The 20,647-nt window shown below is 53.6% G+C and overlaps 1 protein-coding gene across 1 annotated transcript in view; it reads right to left on the bottom strand.

The window, feature by feature from the left end:
- Window positions 1-20,340, bottom strand: part of LOC104333163 (complement receptor type 1) — a 37,379-nt gene extending 17,039 nt beyond the window's left edge. Inside the window, 36 exon segments of the mRNA XM_075442916.1 lie at window positions 138-320; window positions 490-537; window positions 937-1,116; window positions 1,867-1,952; window positions 2,512-2,611; window positions 2,861-3,052; window positions 3,290-3,472; window positions 4,122-4,304; window positions 5,551-5,745; window positions 5,983-6,074; window positions 6,772-6,871; window positions 7,047-7,238; window positions 7,834-8,016; window positions 8,178-8,360; window positions 8,510-8,692; window positions 9,733-9,915; window positions 10,165-10,359; window positions 10,946-11,031; window positions 11,205-11,304; window positions 11,462-11,653; window positions 11,757-11,939; window positions 12,320-12,514; window positions 13,478-13,563; window positions 13,892-13,991; window positions 14,247-14,438; window positions 14,681-14,926; window positions 15,206-15,388; window positions 15,572-15,751; window positions 15,928-16,110; window positions 16,987-17,169; window positions 17,353-17,532; window positions 17,708-17,890; window positions 18,496-18,678; window positions 18,955-19,153; window positions 19,791-19,918; window positions 20,268-20,340. Coding sequence (XP_075299031.1) covers window positions 138-320; window positions 490-537; window positions 937-1,116; window positions 1,867-1,952; window positions 2,512-2,611; window positions 2,861-3,052; window positions 3,290-3,472; window positions 4,122-4,304; window positions 5,551-5,745; window positions 5,983-6,074; window positions 6,772-6,871; window positions 7,047-7,238; window positions 7,834-8,016; window positions 8,178-8,360; window positions 8,510-8,692; window positions 9,733-9,915; window positions 10,165-10,359; window positions 10,946-11,031; window positions 11,205-11,304; window positions 11,462-11,653; window positions 11,757-11,939; window positions 12,320-12,514; window positions 13,478-13,563; window positions 13,892-13,991; window positions 14,247-14,438; window positions 14,681-14,926; window positions 15,206-15,388; window positions 15,572-15,751; window positions 15,928-16,110; window positions 16,987-17,169; window positions 17,353-17,532; window positions 17,708-17,890; window positions 18,496-18,678; window positions 18,955-19,153; window positions 19,791-19,918; window positions 20,268-20,340 — 5,716 coding nt within the window.
- Window positions 20,341-20,647: the final 307 nt, after the last annotated feature.

The raw sequence follows: 20,647 nt of genomic DNA, 5'->3' as shown, positions 1-20,647 counted from the left end.
TCAGGCTTTGGAAATTAGTATAAGCTTACTACACATTCTGTAGTAAAGGACTTGGACTTAGTCTTTATACAAACCTTTCCTTAAGGAAAGTCATGTTAAATGTCTTTTCTTCCTAGCTCTCTGCAACAACAACACACCTTGACAGACCGGAGGAGGATGGCTCCAGGCTCCAGAGCGTGTGCAATAAATGGACGCTGTCCCAATGAGAGAGAAGCCAGGCTCACAGGTGTAGCTTACAGATGTTCCAGGAGAGAAAAATGCCTTTGTCGGGCCACTGAGGGACCCGTGGGCAACATCTGCAGGCTTGGAACAGCGCAGCACTAAAAGGAGAGAAGTGCAGATGAAAACAGAGCTCCTATGGGCAAGAGGGGAAGCTTTTGAGCACCTGTGGATGGCTGTGCAGCTAGCCCTCTTCACTGCAAAAGCAGGACAGGTTGGGAGGAGGAGTTAGTGTTTAGTAAATCTTGCTGCTTCTTATAATAGACCTACCTGGCTTCGCTGTGCTGTCAGGATGGTGATAGTGTTCTGCCACGCCGTCTAGATGCAGCATGAAAAGTTTAAAATACACATTTGGTTCAGCAAATACAGTGCACAAATTTACCTTCATTTTCCATCATCTTGCCTTTATATTTCCAGCAAAGATTTCACTCCCCTCTGACAGTCAATGTCCTGCCATGAAGCTATCAAATTTCTCACTTTCAGGAAATGAAGAGAATGTGGATTATGGATAGCAACAAGCAGAGTGAGAAAAGTGCAAATCACGCTTATACTTAACAGCATTAGCCAAAACCTGTTTGAGAAGAGAGGCGTAAATAAAAGGAACAGCTTCTGGTTTCTCCTGAAAGTAGTTGGAGCAAACAGGGAAAATAAAGCCAACTTTGGCTTCCATAAGCGGGTAGGAATCTGCGATGCTGGCAAGTCAGTGCTGACACTTACCCTGCTCACAGACTGGTACTGGTGGAGCCCAAGTTTTATCAGCTTGGCACTGGGATGTGCGATGGCCTCGCAGGGTGAAGCCTTTGCGGCACTTAAAGCTGACAGTATCTCTGTATGTGTAGTGATGTTTAAGAGCAGATACTCTCCCATTCCGGATCTGTGGGACTGGACATACCACCTCTGAAAAATAAATTCATTATCTCAAAGAGGGTCCCGTATGTATGCTGTAATTGATGCCTATATAAAGTCCATCCTTAACATGCCCCTTCTCAGAAGAGTTTCTCAGGTAGTACCTGGAGACTCACAAAAGAAGCGTCAAGAATTGAGGGCTTTTGGGTTCCTTTTGGTACTCTAGGGTTACCACATTATTGTATATATAAACATAGTTTTGTGCCTATAAACAGAATAATGCAAATACATTCCAATAAATATATTAAATGGTGTAGATATCCATAAGCGCTGTTAGTCATTCTCGTGACTGCTTCACTATACCAAGCTCATGCCTTCCAAAGCAACTCCATCTGAAGGAAAGACTAATTGCAACGATCAACCCCTGCAAAACCGCCTTGTGGTATGGATAACAGTACAGTATTTGGAAGATCCCAGTTCAGTTTTACTCAATATCCCACTCTTCTACTGCAAGATGCATTTCTTCCTTAGTTTATTATTTATGTTTGTGAGACAAAAGAGACAAATCCCTGCAGGCATCTCACAACTCTGCATTCTACATAACTGAAAGATCAAAAGCTAGCATCTGGAAGATTTTTAGAAGAAATCAGCCAAGCAAGCAAGACAAAACAATCCCAGAGGACTATTATGCTTTAGAAGCCTTGTTCCTCAAGGTTCTGTGTGTGTTAAGGAAATGCCACTTTTTAATTCTAAGGACATAATTTGGCAATTCTGGGACAGATCTAGTTGTCAGCTACTTACTCTGACAAATGGGAAGAGCACCATTCCATGCAACATCTGGTCCAAAAATCTCACATCGCCTGTGAGACTGTCCAACCAGTCGGTGCCTGGAGTTACAAGGAAAGAAATACCAGTTTATACCAAGTCATTCAGCTTGGGTTTTGCACTCCCACTCTGACACTACCCCCAGAGGTTTCCTTCTGCAGCCTCCTCATTCTGGCCGGTCACCGAGGTGTTTCTGTTGCTTTGACACATGGGGATGAAGGACACCAAGTTCCATCTTCCCAGATCCAAAAGGAACAGCAATGATCCCAAATTACTGATTGATCAGGTGTTAAATCAGGACTCAGACCCATGGGATTTCCAAACTGCTGGAGCTCCTTGCAGCATGTGCTTGCTCATGCTCTCAGCTCCTGCCAGGTGGCCATCTGAGAAGACAGGCTGAAACTGAAGTTTGCAAAGTAATCTACTGAGCACAGGCAGGGACAAATGAGAGACTTCTCCCTCTCATGAGCTGGCAACTGTGGCACAACTGGAACCGAAATACAAATTCTGGCTTGCTGTGGATGAACAGCCCGCACAGAAGAGTGGGCTCTGAGCCTTTACTCTAAGTTGCCCGACACCAAGCTCAGAAAACGGCATCAGCAGAGGCAGCGTGGGACTCACCCTTCATCACACTCATGGCTCACGGTTGACCCAAACAGGAGATCTGTCAGAACAACAACTCTGCCATTCTTTGGTGCTTCTGGGTATTTACACTGCTTCCCTGGGAAAGAACAAGGCTGAGTTTAAACTCCTCTCTTGCGGTTTTGTAATGCACTATGAGAAGGATCTTAAGGATCTGTCCACATTCAGACACAAATAAAGGTGATTGTTAAAAGGCCATTAGCTGCCTAAACTATGTGACTAGTGAAGCCATGTATGAATCATTTTTTTAAAGAATCGCTTTAAGAAACCCACAAATGTAGCTTAGACAGTTTCCAGAAACCAACACCAAACTGATGGAGCTATTCACTTTTACAGAACGCTAGCGCTTCAGACCACGTGTGGTTTTTGAGGCATGTCAGAGTTGGGAGTACTCCGGGGTGTCTCATGTATCCCGGCTGGCAGTTGTATCGCACGGTGTCCCCAACAAGAAACTCCGTCCGGTTTTTGTGTTCCTCAGTTAGCTCAGCGAAGGTTAAGTTTGGAGGTGCACCACAGCCATCTATGAGAAAGAAAACAGAGGGAGAAATAGGAATATGAACTACACAAAGTTGTTTTAAAGCATGTATTGAGTAAGCATAGATAAAAGTTTACAAGCAAAACTGACAATAAAAGGGAAAGGCTGAAGGATTCAACATTATGGGAAAAGTGAGGGAAGGGATGACTCCCGCAGGCTTTCAGTGGCAGAAATCCCCAGTCTATCCATAACTCCAGCCATTACCTCGGAACCACAGTGTACCTGCACACCGAGGAAGGGGGAGGCTCCAGTTTCCAGAATCAGTGCAGTAAATCGATGCCTCTCCCAGGAGGCTGTAGCCCGGATCACAGCTATAATTTACAACCATCCCAACAGTGAAAACTTCCAAGTCATGGCTGTTGTGATTTCCTTTGTCAATATTTGGAGGTGAAGGACATCGCAGCACTAAAGAGAGAGGACAAAACAAAATGAAACAAGGGCATGAACAGGATAACATGCAAGAAGGATGCATGCACAAAGCCCCCAAAGTGAACACAGCTCCTGCATGTCCTGGGAGCACGCTCAGCCCCGTGGGTGTCACTGGACGGGCAGCCCCCCCTCCCCAGGCCAGCTCTGCGGGTGGGCAGGTTTGCCAGCTCCGGGGTCAGCCCAGCACGGGACGGATGCTCAGCCAGCCTGAAGCGACGCGAGTGCGGCAGAGAGCCCGACCTTGGGGATCCCCCAGCGCAGGGGTGCCCCAAGCCCCGATGTGTCCCGCTCACCGGGCTCGCAGGCGGGGACAGCAGGTGCCCAGCGGCCGTCGGGCTGGCACTTGGCTGCACGGCTGCCCCACAGCACGTAGCCTGGCTGGCACTGGAAGGTGACGTTGGCCCCGGGACGGTACACAGCGCTCTGTCCTTCAGCCACTGCTCCGTTCTGGACGTCGGGGCTCGTGCAAGTGATCACTGGAAGGGAAAAGCAGCAGAGCATGGGCTGGGGGGGTGGCGGCCAGAGCTGGGGATCTCCGCTTTGTTCTTGTGAGGTCAAAATTCAGGAAAGCTGTGGGAGCTCGACGGTCTCCCTTTTCTCTGTGGGTACAGCGCTCACAGCTCACCTTCACACCGGGGGTAAGGGATGCTCCAGGTTCCATTGACCGTACAGTACAGAGTTGTTTTTCCAATAAGAGAATAGCCGGGGTCACAGCTGTAATTTACAGACGTTCCGGGGATGAACACTTTCACATCCTTGTTGTCGTGCTGGCCATGCTCAATCGCCGATGGGGAGGGACACAGCTTCCCTGCAGGGAGGGAAATCCTCACTGAGGACAGGATGGGTGTTCTGGTTTGTTTTCCTGCTTAGCACTAGAGAACTGAGTCTCTCTGAGTGCAATTCTGTGGATTTTCGCTTTTCTCCCCTTCTTTCCACCTGTAATCCCTTTCTATCACTGGCCTATCCACAAGTGAAAAAGGCAGGCGAACGCACCTTCACACCGAGGGGCAGGGACGCTCCAAGCTCCCGAAGAAGTACAGTTAAGCTGTGCCTCTCCAACAAGAACGTAGCCAGGATCGCAGGCGTAGCTCACGGACATGCCGCTGGTGAAGACGGCCGTGGCCTGGCCACTGTGCTTTCCATTGGCAACGGCTGGAGGGTGAGAGCACTGCGGCACTGGGGAAAGAGGGCAAACCCACGCTCATGTCAGCAGTGAGAAAAAGGAGAAATATGGAATAATGAGCGAGTTGGTGCAGAGGAACATTGCAGCAGAGCTGCCAGCCTGTAAGAGACAGGGATGTCTCGGACAGGTATCTCTTGGCTGCTGCTCATTGCCAGAGTCCATGCAGAGGCTTCAGCCCTCTGGACTTAGGAGCACGTATTTCTGTGTGCAGGAAAGACATGGACCTGTTGGAACAGGTCCAGAGGAGGCCACGGAAACAATCCAAGGGCTGGAACACCTCTCCTGTGAGGAAAGGCTGAAAGAGTTGGGGCTGTTCAGCCTGGAGAAGGGAAGGCTCCACAGAGACCTTATTGTGGCCTTTCAGTACTTAAAGAGGTCTTATAAAAGAGATGGGGACAAAATTTTTAGCAGGGCTTGTTGCGATAGGACAAGGGGTAATGGTTTTGAGCTAAAAGAGGTTAGATTTAGGGTGGAAGTAAGGAAGAGATTTTTTACAGGGAGGGAGGTGAGACACTGGCATAGGTTGCCCAGAGAGGCGGGAGATGCCCCGTCCCTGGAAGCATTCCAGGTCAGGTTGGACGGGGCTCTGAGCAACCTGATCGGGTTGAAGATGTCCCTACTCTCTGCAGGGAGTTGGACTGGATGGCCTTTAAAGGTCCCTTCCAACCCAAACCATTCTGTGATCCCCCGTGCGTGAGAAAGGGCTCTTGCAGCAGGGATGGAGCGGGCACGAACACATCCCGGCCCAGCATCCTCCCCGGCCCCTCCTGTCTTGGGAACAACCACTGCTCCGCAGCCCATCCCCGTGGGTGCCCGGTCCTGCCCTCAGCCTCGCTGGTGGGAACGGGTGCCCGGCACGGCAGGGCCCTACCTCCGCACCGCGGCGGTGGCCCGCTCCACACGCCATGCTCCCCGTCGGCCGTGGTGCAGAAGATGGAGGGATCTCCAGCCAGCGAGTGCCCGGGCTCGCAGGTGTAGGTGACCACGTCCGCGTAGGAGAAGGTGTCCATGGAGTGCCCGCTGTGTCTCCCATGTGGGATGTCCGGAGGTGGATCGCAGGCAATTCCTGTGGGCACGGACAAGGTGGCTTTTAGCATCAGTGCTGCCGCAGTGGGTGCCCAGGCTTGGCAGGACACAGACGCTTCCCAGGAAGGGAGCTGATGGGGATGAACCCGTCTCAGCGGTGGTGCTCTCTGTCTTTGCCTTGGAAGATCTTTCCCAAGGAGAGCACCGATCTGAATCTCTTTGTGCTGCGTTGTGTTTCTCCTCAATCTCTGCCCAGCTCCTGCTGCAGGGTACTTACTCTGGCAGACGGGAAGATCATCACTCCACCTCACTCGCGTCCCCGAGCTCGAAATCACACAGTGCCGCTGGGATGCTCCAACCAGTCTGTGCCTGGGGTCAAACAAAGTCACTCTTGTCACTACTGAACTGTCTTGGGAGGTCGCATCTCCCACAGCAGTCAAAGATTGCCCTAGTTACCATCTAATGCTGCCATTTTAAAGCTATGAATCTTAGCTCACATGGGGACCCCTCCCAGGTCCCCTCGGTCAGCACGAGCAGTACATCCCTGGGGACTCAGGGAGCTGCTGTGCCCTCTCTTCTTTCTGTCCTCTAGAAAAGTCCACTTTAACAACTTCTGTTTTAAGCCAAAGCTTCCAAAATAAGACCCTCTTTTCCCCTCATATGCTCCGAACAACCGGACTCAGGCGGTCGTGCCCTCTAATTAGTATTTGAAAATGTATAAATAAATCCGCTTCTCCAATTTCTGTTGCCATTTGAACTAGAAATGTGACTAGAAATAGACTGTTGCAATGACCAGAACTGCTTTAGTGTTAAAACTGTTTTAAACAGCCCAAAGGATTCTGAGGTTTTCCCTGATCCTTTGATGAGTTCTGTTTTCTCTCAGCGCCTGAGAACTCCAGTTTCTCCTCCAGCATCGCCTCATACAAGCAACACTGGGGTGCTCCGAGCTTGGAGCCCCAAGCCCTGGTCTCTCATGGGCAGACACGCGGTGCCCGCGAGTTGCAGGGAGCTCACAAGCGTGGCTGATCTCATCTCGGTGAGGCGAAGGAGCTGGGCTGGGACTCACCCTTCGTTGCAGGTGTAATTCACTGTTGACCCGAAGAAGAGATCTGTTGTCACGATAACTCTGCCGTTCTCCAGTTCTCCTGGATGCTCACACTTTATCCCTGGGCAGAAAAAGACCTGGTTTTAAGCTTCTTTAACTCAGTGCCCTGGGAAAAGGGACGCTAATTCTGGGAGTCTGCCCAAACCCCACAGAGGAGGGAACCCAAAGGCAGAAATTACAAGGCTTCAGTCATCACCCTGGAATTTAAACAAACGAGAAGCATCTGCAAAACATACGTTTGCAAAACTCCTGGGCTTCAGACCACGTTTGATTTTCGAGACACGTAATAGTTGGTGATATCTGTGGATGTTTCATGTATCCAGGCCGGCAAGTGTACTTCACAGTCTTCCCAACAGGAAACTCAGTCTGATTTCTATACTCCTTGTTTAGGTTAGCAAATGGTAGCGTTGTTGGTGCCCCACAGTCAGCTGCCAAGAAACAAAATGCACACAAGAAATACAAGCCGGCTGTGAAACGCAGCTGAAGAGGAACAGGCACGTTGGTAGGCACTGTTACAAACCCCAAGGTACTAATATCTCTTCAAAGTATTCTGACATTTGTCTACATACACGAACACTTAGCATCTAAGGACACACGCACCAATGTATATGTTCTTAAAAAAATGAAGCACAACAACCCCACCCAGCAAAAAAAACCCAGTTCAGCCAGTTTGGTGTATCCGCACGCTGCACATCCTACACTGCAGCGCTGCCACCAGACAGCGTGGCGCAGAGAGCAGGGATCGGCAATTTCAGAAATTCAAACACCCAAGACTGACTCCTTGTGGGAAACCATGGGCTTTCGGATTGCCACCAGGGTATTCCTGGTGCCCCCGAAGTGAACACAGCTCCTGCATGTCCTGGGAGCACGCTCAGCCCCGTGGGTGTCACTGGACGGGCAGCCCCCCCTCCCCACGCCAGCTCTGCGGGTGGGCAGGTTTGGCAGCTCCGGGGTCAGCCCAGCACGGGATGGGTGCTGAGCCAGCCGCGGGTGCACGGGAGCTGCGGCAGCGGCCAGCCCCACCTGCGCAGCGAGGGTACGGGAGGCTCCAGGTCCCCGCGGCCGTGCACGAGACAGAAGGGTCTCCGAGGAGGGAGAAGCCGGGCTGGCAGCTGTAGCTCACGGACGTGCCGCTGGTGAAGTTCACCCCGAGCTCCGCGCTGTGCATGGCGTGGGCGATGACGGGAGGTGGAGGACAAGGCAGCCCTGGAAGGCAGGAGCAGAGAACGGCGTTTGAGTGATTTTGCCCGGTGAGGAGCACGGGACGGATGCTCAGCCAGCCTGAAGTGACACGAGTGCGGCAGCGAGCCCGACCTCGGGGATCCCCCAGCGCAGGGGTGCCCCAAGCCCCGATGTGTCCCGCTCACCGGGCTCGCAGGCGGGGACAGCAGGTGCCCAGCGGCCGTCGGGCTGGCACTTGGCTGCACGGCTGCCCCGCAGCACGTAGCCCGGCTGGCACTGGAAGGTGACGTTGGCCCCGGGATGGTACACAGCGCTCTGTCCTTCAGCCACTGCTCCGTTCTGGACGTCGGGGCTCGTGCAAGTGATCACTGGAAGGGAAAAGCAGCAGAGCATGGGCTGGGGGGGTGGCGGCCAGAGCTGGGGATCCCCACTTTGTTCTTGTGAGGTCAAAATTCAGGAAAGCTGTGGGAGCTCGACGGTCTCCCTTTTCTCTGTGGGTACAGCCCTCACAGCTCACCTTCACACCGGGGGTAAGGGATGCTCCAGGTTCCAGATGTCAAACACGTAACTGTTGTTTTCCCGGTGAGCACGTACCCGGGGTCGCAGTAGTACTTCACTGACATTCCAGGGATGAACGCTTTCACTTCCTTTCTCTCTTGCTGGCCGTTTTTGATATTTGGAGGGGAAGGACACTGTAGCACTGCAAGGAGAGGAAAAAATCATAACTGGTGAAGAGCAGGTACCAGAAACACCCACAGCAGGGTAAACCTTTTCACTTCTTTCTTTCCCATTAACTTTTCCCAAATAGCTAAGGCTGTCAATGTATCAATTATGTTTCCATCCTACCCTCACCTATCTGCCAGCCTTCATGTTTTTTGAGCTTATTAATATCAAGAATCTTTTTTCCTCACTATTTGGATATTTACAGTGGTGAGTTTCAGTCTGTGGCCGTAACCACTTGCTCTGGCCTTTCCATGGTTGTGAAGAAGATCAGACACCAGCCTGGCTCTCTCTTTGTGAATTCATTTAAGGAGGTGAAAGCCCTACGTGACAAGGGTCTGAATGGGGACTATGAAGATGGGAGGATAGGTATTTGTGTGTTTTTCCTTTCCAGTCCCGGAGAGCAGCCCCTTTACCTCCAAGGTGAGGCAGTTGCACCCTGCCAGGTGCACTCACACAGCGGATCAGGAGAAATCAGCTGCCACCCACCGCCTCGCTGACACTTACTCTTTTCACAGACGGGGACAGGAGGGTCCCAGGTGCCCCCAAACTGGCACTGAGACTCTTGAGAGCCCTTCAAGGCGTAACCAAAATCGCATTCGAAGACAACGATGTCTGTAAGTCTGTACACGGTCTCCAGCCCGGTCGCTCTTCCGTTCTCGATCTCTGGTCTTTTGCAGCCGTTTGCTGGAAGTGAAGAGCACAAGGCAGTGCTTGGGGTGTGAAGAGCAGCATGGACCAGGGGCAGTACCTGCTGCTGAGCCTTGCCATCACTGTCATGGACATGCCAACATTATTGACTCTTATTCTTACACAAATTATCATTGTTCAACTGCTCCTGAGAGTCTGTCCCTGCCGGGGGACAGAAAGGTATAAACACAAAGGCAGGTGGAGCTCCTCCTGTCAGTGGGACCTTTGGCCTCTGCCTCTCACGGGAGATTTGGTCTGCAGCAATTAGACCAAGGGCCAAGGAGGAAGAAAGCACCCAGGGAAAGATAAAAGACACCGATGCAAACAGACCTTCACATCGGGGCCGGGGCCGGCTCCACGTTCCCGCGGCGGTGCAGCTGATGGAGGCGTTCCCGACGAGGGAGTAGCCGTCCCTGCAGCTGTACAGCACGGCCGAGCCGGGAGGGTGGGTGTCCGAGGGCTGGGCGCTGTGCTGCCCGTTGGCGATGCCCGGAGGGGGAGGACACTTCACCTCTGCGAAGGAGAAGGACAGGCAGATAAGAAAAATGGACAGGGCAAGAAAAAAAAAGTTTTAAAAATCCAGCCTTCAAAAACCAACGGAGGAAGACAATTAATTCGCTTAACTCCTTTGAATAAACATCTATCATGTTAGCTGTCCTCCTGGCAGTGGGTGCAGCCCCCACTGCAGCCACCATCGTTCCTGCTGCCGCTCACAACCGGCCTCGCCGGTGGGAACGGGTGCCCGGCACGGCAGGGCCCTACCTCCGCACCGCGGCGGTGGCCCGCTCCACACGCCATGCTCCCCGTCGGCCGTGGTGCAGAAGATGGAGGGATCTCCAGCCAGAGGGTGCCCGGGCTCGCAGGTGTAGGTGACCACGTCCGCGTAGGAGAAGGTGTCCATGGAGTGCCCGCTGTGTCTCCCATGGGGGATGTCCGGAGGTGGATCGCAGGCAATTCCTGTGGGCACGGACAAGGTGGCTTTTAGAATCAGTGCTGCAGCAGTGGGTGCTCAGGCTTGGCAGGACACAGACGCTTCCCAGGAAGGGAGCTGATGGGGATGAACCCATCTCAGCAATGATGCTCTCTCAATACAATGACTCAAATTATCCAGAGATAAACCTTGTATGGAAAAAAAAAAAAAAAAATCACACATGGGAAGGAAAAGCTGCGCCCTCCTGTGAGTCACTGCCTTGCTGCCCATGTCTGGAGCTGGTGGGACAATTCTTACCCTCCCTTTCCATAGCCGTTGGTGACACATGCAGAGGGAGACTGGTCACCCCAGTCCTACACATGGCCAGTGAGAGATACTTACCTCAGTAACAGGGATTTTAAAATATTAATGGTTTTCCTAGTTTGGACCAGGATATATAAAAGACCTTTGGAAACATTTTCAGAAATATCCAAAACAAAATGAAAAGAAACGTGAAAGATTTTACACCTACAGTGACTTGAGAAATCTTTTGCAATAAAATCTTGGTCTGTAAAGATGCGCCACTTTCTCTTGCAAGCCATCTCCAAGGGCCTTTTGTTGTGGCCTACTTACGCTGGCAGACAGGAGCATCTCCACTCCACGAGACACGAGTGCCAGAGACCTCACATGTTCTCTGAGGGCCACCAACCAGCTTGTACCTGGAGTCACACAGAAGGGTTTATTAATTTACATTAAGAGACTTGAGCTTTCTTTACAACCCTTGTAAGTGGTAGCCAAGACTTTTGACTTGGGAACTAGGTTCCTTCCTGTAAAGCTGACAACCTGCTTCCCTCTCACTTGGCAGCTGAATTCAGCTAGCTGCAAGACTCACCCTTCGTTGCAAGTGTAGTTCACTTTGGACCCGAAGAGGAGGTCTGTCAGGACAACAGCTCTGCCGTTCTCCGGATCCCCTGGGTTAGCACATTGTTTCCCTGGAAGGGAACATCAGCCACCGTTAGCCCTCAGCTGCTCACTCACAGCCCACCCAGGGATGCTGACACATAAAGTAAAGAAACCCCTAAAGCCAGAAAAATGTGAAAATCCAGCCAAGCCTGACACTTTAGGTTTTTCAGCACTTGCAGGACATACTTTTACAGAACTCCAGTGCCCCAGACCACGTCCGATTCCTGAGACACGTAATGGCCGGCGGCATCCCCAGGCGCTGGGCGTACCCGGGCCGGCAGACGTATTCCACCGTCCTCCCCACGGGAAAGACGGTCTGGTTGCTGTACGGCTCCTTCGGCTCAGCAAACACCAGTCTGGTAGGTGCACTGCAGCCAGCTGTCAAGAAAGATAAGCCAGCCAGTTGTTAAAGGAGTCAAGAAAAAGCAATTTGGGGGAGCTGGGGGAAGGTTAACAGTCAGAGCGCTGTCTGAACACTTGCCCTGCTCGCAGGCTGGCACGGGTGGCTCCCAGGTGTTATTCAGTTGGCATTGTACCACTCTGTGGCCACGTATAACATAGCCTGGCTCACACTCAAAGGCAACGGTGTCCTTGTGTGTGTAGGTAGTCCTGGGAGGAGACACTATTCTCCCATTCTGGACCCGCGGGACAGGACATCTTGCTTCTGGAAAAGAAGTGCAGCTCCTCAAAACAGGCACTTACACAGAGTGCAGCCACAAAGCCACTTGGAGATGAAATCCCTTTTAAGACACAAGTCTGAAAATAGTTTTCCCGTGGATGATGTACTGCCTGCATCCCGCGATGTCAAACATTGAGGGAGAGACCCAAACCAAAAGGGGAGGCTGGGGATGCTGGAGGCAGGGGGTGACCCTCCAGCCTCCTCCCCTCTGCCTGGCCACAGCCACGAATCAGCCGTGCAAATCCTGCCCTAGGCACTCGAGCAAGAAGTGCAATTATCCAGAGGTTTCCTAGGCTTTGGGAGCATGAAGCAGCAGGGCCGGGAGGATTGCACCTGAGAATTCGGATGTGGGCACACAGCCCTACCTCCGCAGCGCGGCGGGGGCCCGCTCCACACGCCGTTTTTCCCATCGTGGGTGGTGCAGTGGATGGAGGGCTCTCCGTGGAGCGGGAACCCGCGGTTGCAGGTGTACGTTACAGACGTGCCGAAGTGGAATTCATCCAGCAGCTTGCCCGTGTGCTTCCCGTTGGGAATGTCCGGAGGCGGCTCACAAGGGATACCTGCAGAGGTGCAGAACAAGGCTGCTAAATTCAACAGGAGTACTTGAAATCCCTCAGTCTGTGGGGCAAAACCTCTTGTCCTAGAGATGGAGTAACTGCAATGAAGTGACCTTCTTGCTGACGCCTTGCAGTCAACTGGATCCCAGCTCCCTGGCCTGCTATTTCCATGAGAGTTAGAAAGCAGATCAGTAAAACAAACCTCTGTGGAGGAAACACCTACATGCTTTATCTTTTCTACTGTTTAAGAAATGAAAAAGCAAATATTTATTTTGTATTGCCTGTGTAAAATCTTGATTTTTCAGCTGCCCACAGTGGAAAGGCATGCATAGGCAGCAGTCTGTATGTCACCTTTGGTTAGTATGTACCTGGAGAATCTGTAAAATGCTTTAAAATCCCAGAACGTACCAGTAAAGGTTTCTTTCTTGATATGAAACTGTCACCTAATCAGCAAGAGCACTTAATCAGCAGAGAAACACCCAGGTGTGACTGCTGAGGTGCAGCACGGCAGCTCCGGGCACACACCAGTTACCCGTGCTCGGAGTCAAAGAGCGAGCCCAAGGTCTGGGACGCTGGGATTCGCCTCCCGGCCCTCCCACAGCGCTCTGCCTCTGCTTGGGGTTCTGCCTTGGTCTCCCTGAGTCTGACGTTAACAACCCTTAAGCTGAAGATAATATTTTTCCTTCCTCTGTTATACTGAGCTCTCGATGTTAGTCAGAGACAGGATACACCAGTACTGCTGAGAAAGCTCCAGCTGAGACATGGCTTCCTCTAATCCATTCACCTTTGGGTTCTCGTACCTTTTCCCAGAACGTTTTCTTATGACATCAGAACCTTCTGATATTTTTCATGCCCCCAGAGCAGAGAAATTCCCCTTGGAAGCTTTGATTGGAAAGATTCGGCAATCTCTGCTGGAAAATATTTACCAGATCCATGCAACCTCCCCCCGAGCTGTGAGCTACTTACGCTGACAAATGGGAACGTCGCCACTCCAAGCAACACGTCCACCAGAGATCTCACACCGTCTGCTGGATGGTCCAATTAACCTGTGCCTGGTGTTAAAAGGGTTGAACATTCAGTTCCATTTCAGTGGAAGTTACTACCTCCTCCTCACCACCCCGGACGGCACGATCAGCCCCGCTGACAGCAAAGCTGTGGCCCTGAAGAAGTTCCCTGCCCCGCTCAGCACCACCCTACTGATTTCAGAGTCTCTGCACGTATACAGAAGATAGGGAGCACCTTAGGTGTTTGTATAGGTGCAGATCTCTATGTGGCTTCTGTATGTGATCCATTTACTGGGCAAGAACGGTGGAAGAACGGGAGACTTACCCAATACATCTCTCCTTGCTGTGTTAAGCAGTAGCCACAACCAGGACTTACCCTTCTTCGCAGCTGTAGAGCACTGTGGACCCAAACAGGAGGTCTGTTAGGAAGGTAATTTTCCCATTCACAGGTTCACCGGGATGACTGCATTGCTTCCCTGGGGGAGTAAAAAACCCTCATTTTAGGCTTCTGTCTATCTATACCACCGTACAACAGACACAACTATTACCCCAGTAATCTGTCCACATTTCCAGTTACCCCCAAAACGGGTTTCGAATAGCATAAAGTTACATGGCTTTACTAGTCACATAGTATTTGAACACCAGAAAAACGTTAAGGTTTTTGCAGCATGGACAGAACCTGGCACCTATTCCTTCGTGAACAACGGACACCAAATCAAGGAGCTATTCACTTTTACAGAACTCTAGCGCTTCTGACCACACTCCGCTCTCAAGGCATGTAATAGTAGGTGACATCCCTGGGTGTTTAGCATATCCAGGTCGGCAAGTGTATTGCACAGTCTTCCCAACAGAAAAATCAATCTCATTTCTATGCTCCTCTTTTAGCTCAGCAAAGTGTAACCTTGTAGGAGCACCACAACCACCTATTGAGAAAGAAAACAGACATGAGAGTCAGGCAGGACAGGCATGCTGGGAGTAAGCACAAGGAAGGGTGTTTGACTTCCCTTTCAAAATTGTTTATTTTGATTAATAAAGCCATTATTAAAGAAATACAACATATTCCAGAGCATCAGGTTCTTATTTCCAGGATACACTAAAATCTTCCACTCACGGGGTTTAATCACATTTTATTAATGAGGCTAGGGGACATAAAACAGTAGAGCACCCAAGCTGTGTCACGACTTACCTGGAAGCGCAGGCCTGTTTGAGAGCTGCTGGTGCTGGTACAGTCTGTCGCAGACGGGAACAGGAGGGTGCCAGCTGCCATCCTCCTGGCAGAAGACTTTAGCACTGCCTTGCAGCCTGTACCCGTTGTGACACTGAAACGTCACCGCCTGCCCCGGCGCGGAGACAAGTCCTTGACCATCAGCTTGCCTTCCATTCTGTATATCTGGATTTATGCAGACAGTCACTGGAAATGATGATGTGCCAAAGTGACGTGCAAAAATAGTGGGAACAAGACAAAAAAAACAACAAAACCACAAGCTGTTAAAGTTGCAAGAAAACCTACATGACATCTACGTAAATCTCTGCAGTCCCACCTTCACCATAGAAGGGTCTGAAGTTAATTTATACCATGCAACACTTCACAGGGGATTAACCTCTGAGGATCTGGTTGCAAGGATCAGGGTCTCCCCTGTGCTCGGACCCACACTGAGCTTCTCCCCCGAGGGACAGACCCCAGCCGCACCTTCACAGCGAGGGCCCGGCCGGCTCCAGTTCCCCGATGCTCTGCAAGACACCACGGCATCGCCAACCAGGTAGTAGCCGGGAGCGCAGGTGTACGTTACAGACATTCCCACGGTAAAAACTGCTTTGTCCCGGCCGTTGTGATTTCCATTGGTGATCTCCGGAGGCATGGGGCACGGTCGGACTGCAGGAAGGAAACAAAGCCCAGCTCAGAACAGCGTGCGAGGGGAAGGGAGCCGGCGTGATGCTGCGCTGATGGGTTAAAGCCCATCGCAGGACCGGCCCAGCCTGGCCACGCTGTTCCTGCTGCCAGGAGCACCCGCCGGGCAGGGCTGCCCTCGGGGACGCAGCGGGCACCCGCACTCACCCCTCTCGCAGATGAGCAGCGGCGGATCCCAGGTCCCCCCAGGCTGGCACTGGGTCTCGTAGGTGTCCTCTGCGGCGTAACCGGCGTCACAGTCGAAGTGCAGAGTCTCTCCAGCGTCGTAGGTGCTCTGCAGCTCATGGACCTTCCCATTCAGCACCTGGGGTGTCTCGCAGCCGATTGCTGCGGGGAATGTGGGCATCATCCTCTAACCTTCAGTGCATGGGCCACATCCTGCACACACAGCCCCCTCCATTCTCACCACTGCCGTAAACCTGTCTGCCCTGTTCCCACAACCAGGAGATCCAGCACCCTCTCTCTCTGCCAGCCCCACCCCAGGCAGTGAAGCATCCACCCACCTTTGCAGCGGGGCAGGGGTCTGCTCCACGCCCCAGCCTCTGTGCAGTTGATGGACATGTTCCCCACCAGCTCGTAGCCATCCTTGCAGCCGTAGTACACGGTCACTCCCAGGGCAAACTTGTCCAAGGACAGCCCGCTGTGCAGCCCGTTGGCGATGTTTGGTGGCCGAGGACACATCACCTCTGGAGAGGGAGGGGAAAAGCCCATGAGACCTTCCAGGAGAGGCGATGCCTGAGAGACAGCTCAGCTCAGACCTTCTGCATGTCAGACATGGGGGAAGGGCAGATGGTTCACACCCCCAGTACTGCTGGGTCTGTCCAGACAGCCAGCCTTTGGGTGCCCCATCTCATCTCTGACTTTTCTGAACAAAGAAGGTTGAATTCCTCCTCATGTTCCATCTGAACATGAGGAGGAATTTCTTCCCTCTGAGGGTGATGGAGCCCTGGCCCAGGCTGCCCAGGGAGGCTGTGGAGTCTCCTTCTCTGGAGATATTCCAGCCCCGCCTGGACAAGGTCCTCTACAGCCTGCTGTAGGTGACCCTGCTTCAGCAGGAGGGTTGGACTAGATGGCCCACAGAGGTCCTTTCCAACCCCGACCATTCTGTGATTCTGTGATTCTGTGAATTGATTCATAAGAATCCAGCCGGTCTCACCCCAAATGCTGTGTCGCACCCCGTCCCCAGCGCCGTTGCCGGCGGGCTCTCTGTGGGTGTGCTGCAGCCGGGCTGCTGCCGGAGCCCCGGGAGGAGGGTGCTGGCTCCGGAGACCCCTTTGCCCTTGGCCTCACATGAAGCGCTGTGCCGGTTCCGGGACGCGCACTGCGGGGTCCCCAGCACCCAGCCCCAGCGCGAGGGGCGCGGGACGTGCAGCCGCAGTTACAGAAATGCCTAGCTCCAGATTCACGGATGTCAGCTCCTTCTTTGCATACTATAAAATCGCATATTTCCTTAAAGGAGAGTTTAATCCATCACTGAGTGGCTCAGTGGCAATGGTCAGGGTCTCCCCTGCGCTCAGAGCCGTGCTGTGAGTTCTCCCCCGAGGGACAGACCCCAGCCGCACCTTCACAGCGAGGGCCCGGCCGGCTCCAGTTCCCCGATGCTCTGCAAGACACCACGGCATCGCCAACCAGGTAGTAGCCGGGAGCGCAGGTGTACGTTACAGACATTCCCACGGTAAAAACTGCTTTGTCCCGGCCGTTGTGATTTCCATTGGTGATCTCCGGAGGCATGGGGCACGGTCGGACTGCAGGAAGGAAACAAAGCCCAGCTCAGAACAGCGTGCGAGGGGAAGGGAGCCGGCGTGATGCTGCGCTGATGGGTTAAAGCCCATCGCAGGACCGGCCCAGCCTGGCCACGCTGTTCCTGCTGCCAGGAGCACCCGCCGGGCAGGGCTGCCCTCGGGGACGCAGCGGGCACCCGCACTCACCCCTCTCGCAGATGAGCAGCGGCGGATCCCAGGCACCCCCAGGCTGGCACTGGGTCTCGTAGGTGTCCTCTGCGGCGTAACCGGCGTCACAGTCGAAGTGCAGAGTCTCTCCAGCGTCGTAGGTGCTCTGCAGCGCATGGACCTTCCCATTCAGCACCTGGGGTGTCTCGCAGCCGATTGCTGCAGGGAATGTGGACAGCATCCTCTAACCTTCAGTGCATGGGCCACATCCTGCACACACAGCCCCCTCCCTTCTCACCACTGCCGTAAATCTGTCTGCCCTGTTCCCACAACCAGGAGATCCAGCACCCTCTCTCTCTGCCAGCCCCACCCAGGCAGTGAAGCATCCACCCACCTTTGCAGCGGGGCAGGGGTCTGCTCCACGCCCCAGCCTCTGTGCAGTTGATGGACATGTTCCCCACCAGCTCGTAGCCATCCTTGCAGCTGTAGTACACGGTCACTCCCAGGGCAAACTTGTCCAAGGACAGCCCGCTGTGCAGCCCGTTGGCGATGTTTGGTGGCCGAGGACACATCACCTCTGGAGAGGGAAAAGGAATTGCCCTGTGGGTCAGCTGGTTGGCATTTTGTGTGCTGCTAGGACTGGTTGGGTAACTTCAGGGCAATAGGCTGAATTCTGCTCGGTCTTGGTTCCATTTGCTGGACCAAAGTATTAGTTAACAAAGGTACAGCAGCTCCAAGATTACAATTGCACTGCAGCCAGAGGAAGTTACTATTAATAAGGACAGTCCCGACAGGAGAGCTCACAGGCACATCACGGGATTTGGCAGACGCACGTGGACATGGAAGCAGCAAGAGCAGCGAGAAGTTGTGATTGCTTCCCGTTCCAGGAGGAAGGTGAAAACGTCCCATGCCTGCCCAGAAACAGAGCCACAGAAATCCCCCATGGGCCGCAGATGCTGCCATCGCCCAAGGCAGGGCAGGCTGCAGCCATCCCTCATCCCACCCCAGCTCTCCTGAGCTGCTCCTGTCTCTCCAAGAGCCAAGCTAACAGCACTGTGCTTAGAGAAGAGAAGCGAGGAGGACAGATGCACCCCGGCTTTGCTTTCCCACCGAGTTTGAGAGGACACAAGAGGGAGCTTCCCCGCGGCTGTCACCGCTCGCAGCAGGCGCTGGGACACTTGCCCTTCTTGCACACCGGCAGAAGCGGGCTCCATCTGAAGTCAGGTCCACACGTGCTGGTGCGGGAGCCCTGCAAGGTGTACCCCGCGTAGCACGCGAAGCTGACGGTGTCCCCAGGCCTGTAGAAACGGCGTGCAACGGACGCTCGCCTCCCGTAGCGGACGTGTGGGAACGGGCATGCGGCAGCTGGGAAAGGGAGAGAAATAAAGTGTCCTTACCTACACAGCTCTCACGCTTTACAAACACAGCTCGGCGAGGTTGGCTTTGCTGGAGAACCACAGCTCTCCGACACCAAACAGCACACGTGGGCAACAGCAGTTATTTCCACAAGGCTGGCAAGCCAAATGCACGTGCAATAGTTGAACCTACAGAAAACCTACTATAACAGAAGAAAATACAACTCAACCTCTTTACAAATGTTAATTTAGCGGTAATTTCTTTTTTTTCTAAAAAAAAGATAACCCGACCCTTTGCTGTCACTGATGCTCGACTCCCAGCCTGCCACTGAGCCACCGTGGCCAGCTAAGGCAGGAGGGTCAGCCTTTGGTCTCTCAAGATGCCAGTGAATAGTTAACATGAAGGAGGATGTAGGCAGAAATCTCCACACAGTACCAAAACACTTCTCAAACCTTGCCAGGGCAGCCAGGTTGCAGCCGCTGCGCTTACAAGGTGGGAAGGGGCAAACAAGACCATACTGGAGTGATGGAGCTGAGCTTTACTCTGTCCGGTTCTGGGCTCCCCAGTTCAAGAAAGATGAAGAGCTGCTGGAGAGAGCCCAGCGGAGGGCTACGAGGATGAGGAGGGGACTGGAGCATCTCTCCTACGAGGAGAGGCTGAGGAAGCTGGGCTTGTTCAGCCTGGAGAAGAGAAGGCTGAGAGGGGACCTTAGAAATGCCTCTTAATATCTGCAGGGTGGGGGTCAGGAGGACAGGGCCAGACTCTTTCCAGTGGTGCCCAGCGACAGGACAAGGGGCAACGGGCACAAACTGAAGCAGAGGAAGCTCCGTCTGAAGATGAGGAAGAACTTCTTCCCTCTGAGGGTGACGGAGCCCTGGCCCAGGCTGCCCAGGGAGGCTGTGGAGTCTCCTTCTCTGGAGATATTCAAGACCCGCCTGGCCGCGGTGCTGTGCAGCCTGCTGTGGGTGACCCTGCTTGGCAGGGGGCTGGGCTGGGTGACCCACAGAGGGCCCTGCCAACCCCGACCATTCTGAGATTCTGTAGGTGTTGGCTATCCTGTCCCAAACAAGAGGGCACCTTGGGCTACCTGCCCAGCTTTCGTGCCCTGCGGGCTTTCAGACCAAACGGCACAGTCCCGACACATTTCTGTACATCACAGCAAGTTTCAACTTGACAGAGCTCAAACATGATCTGTTTTTGGAACAGGCTCCTCCTCTCGCTGCCATGAAGATGCCGTACCCATCGTCAGCTTTACTTTGGCAGTTTAAACGCGTAGGTCAAGCCCCTTGTTACAAGAAGCTGGGCAGGTTGCAAACACTCTCCGCAGCCTCCCGTAGCGAGGGTGTAACTCCATTCCCCGGCCGCTGAAGGGCACGGGGTGGCCCCGGTGCCATCCCAGAGGGGCTTTTTCATTAGCGGAGCAGCTCAGAAGCTCTGTGATGCTCAAGGTCTGGCCTGCTGAGGTCCAGTCAGGACCAGCACAGGGCTCCTATCTGCCTCCACAGGGAAAAGCAAAAGGGGCAGCAAGGAGAGGAGCAGCAAAGCGGCAGGCCATGGGAGGAAGGCCCCAGAGGTGCAGACCTGCCGGTCTCCCTTACCTTGAGCCCCAGGCGCGGTGGCCAGGAGCAAAGCAGAGCTGCCCAGGAGGCGGAGGGCGAAGGCGAGCCCCATGCTCCGGTCCCTGGCGTGGACTGCAGCAGCCGGGGGGCTGTGGGAAGATATGGGTGCCCCAGTTCCCCCCGCATGCGGAAGGAGCCGCAGCTGTGGGGGTTCCCGGGGCCACGGGACGGGAACCCCTGGACTGCCCAGCACAGGAACCCGTGGGCTCCCCGGCACAGGACGGGCACTGCCACCACCCCCAGGGAGGCTGAAGGTCCCACGTGCTGCTTCTGCTGCTACTTTTGGCTCCCGGTGCAGGGGAGGACAGGCCCCTGGGACCCACTGGCATCCGTCAAAGAGGCGTGGGCACAGGCACAGA

Source organism: Opisthocomus hoazin, chromosome 25 (assembly GCF_030867145.1).
Source record: "Opisthocomus hoazin isolate bOpiHoa1 chromosome 25, bOpiHoa1.hap1, whole genome shotgun sequence".
Taxonomy (NCBI): Eukaryota; Metazoa; Chordata; class Aves; order Opisthocomiformes; family Opisthocomidae; genus Opisthocomus; species Opisthocomus hoazin.
This window is presented reverse-complemented; position numbering and strand designations above follow the sequence as displayed.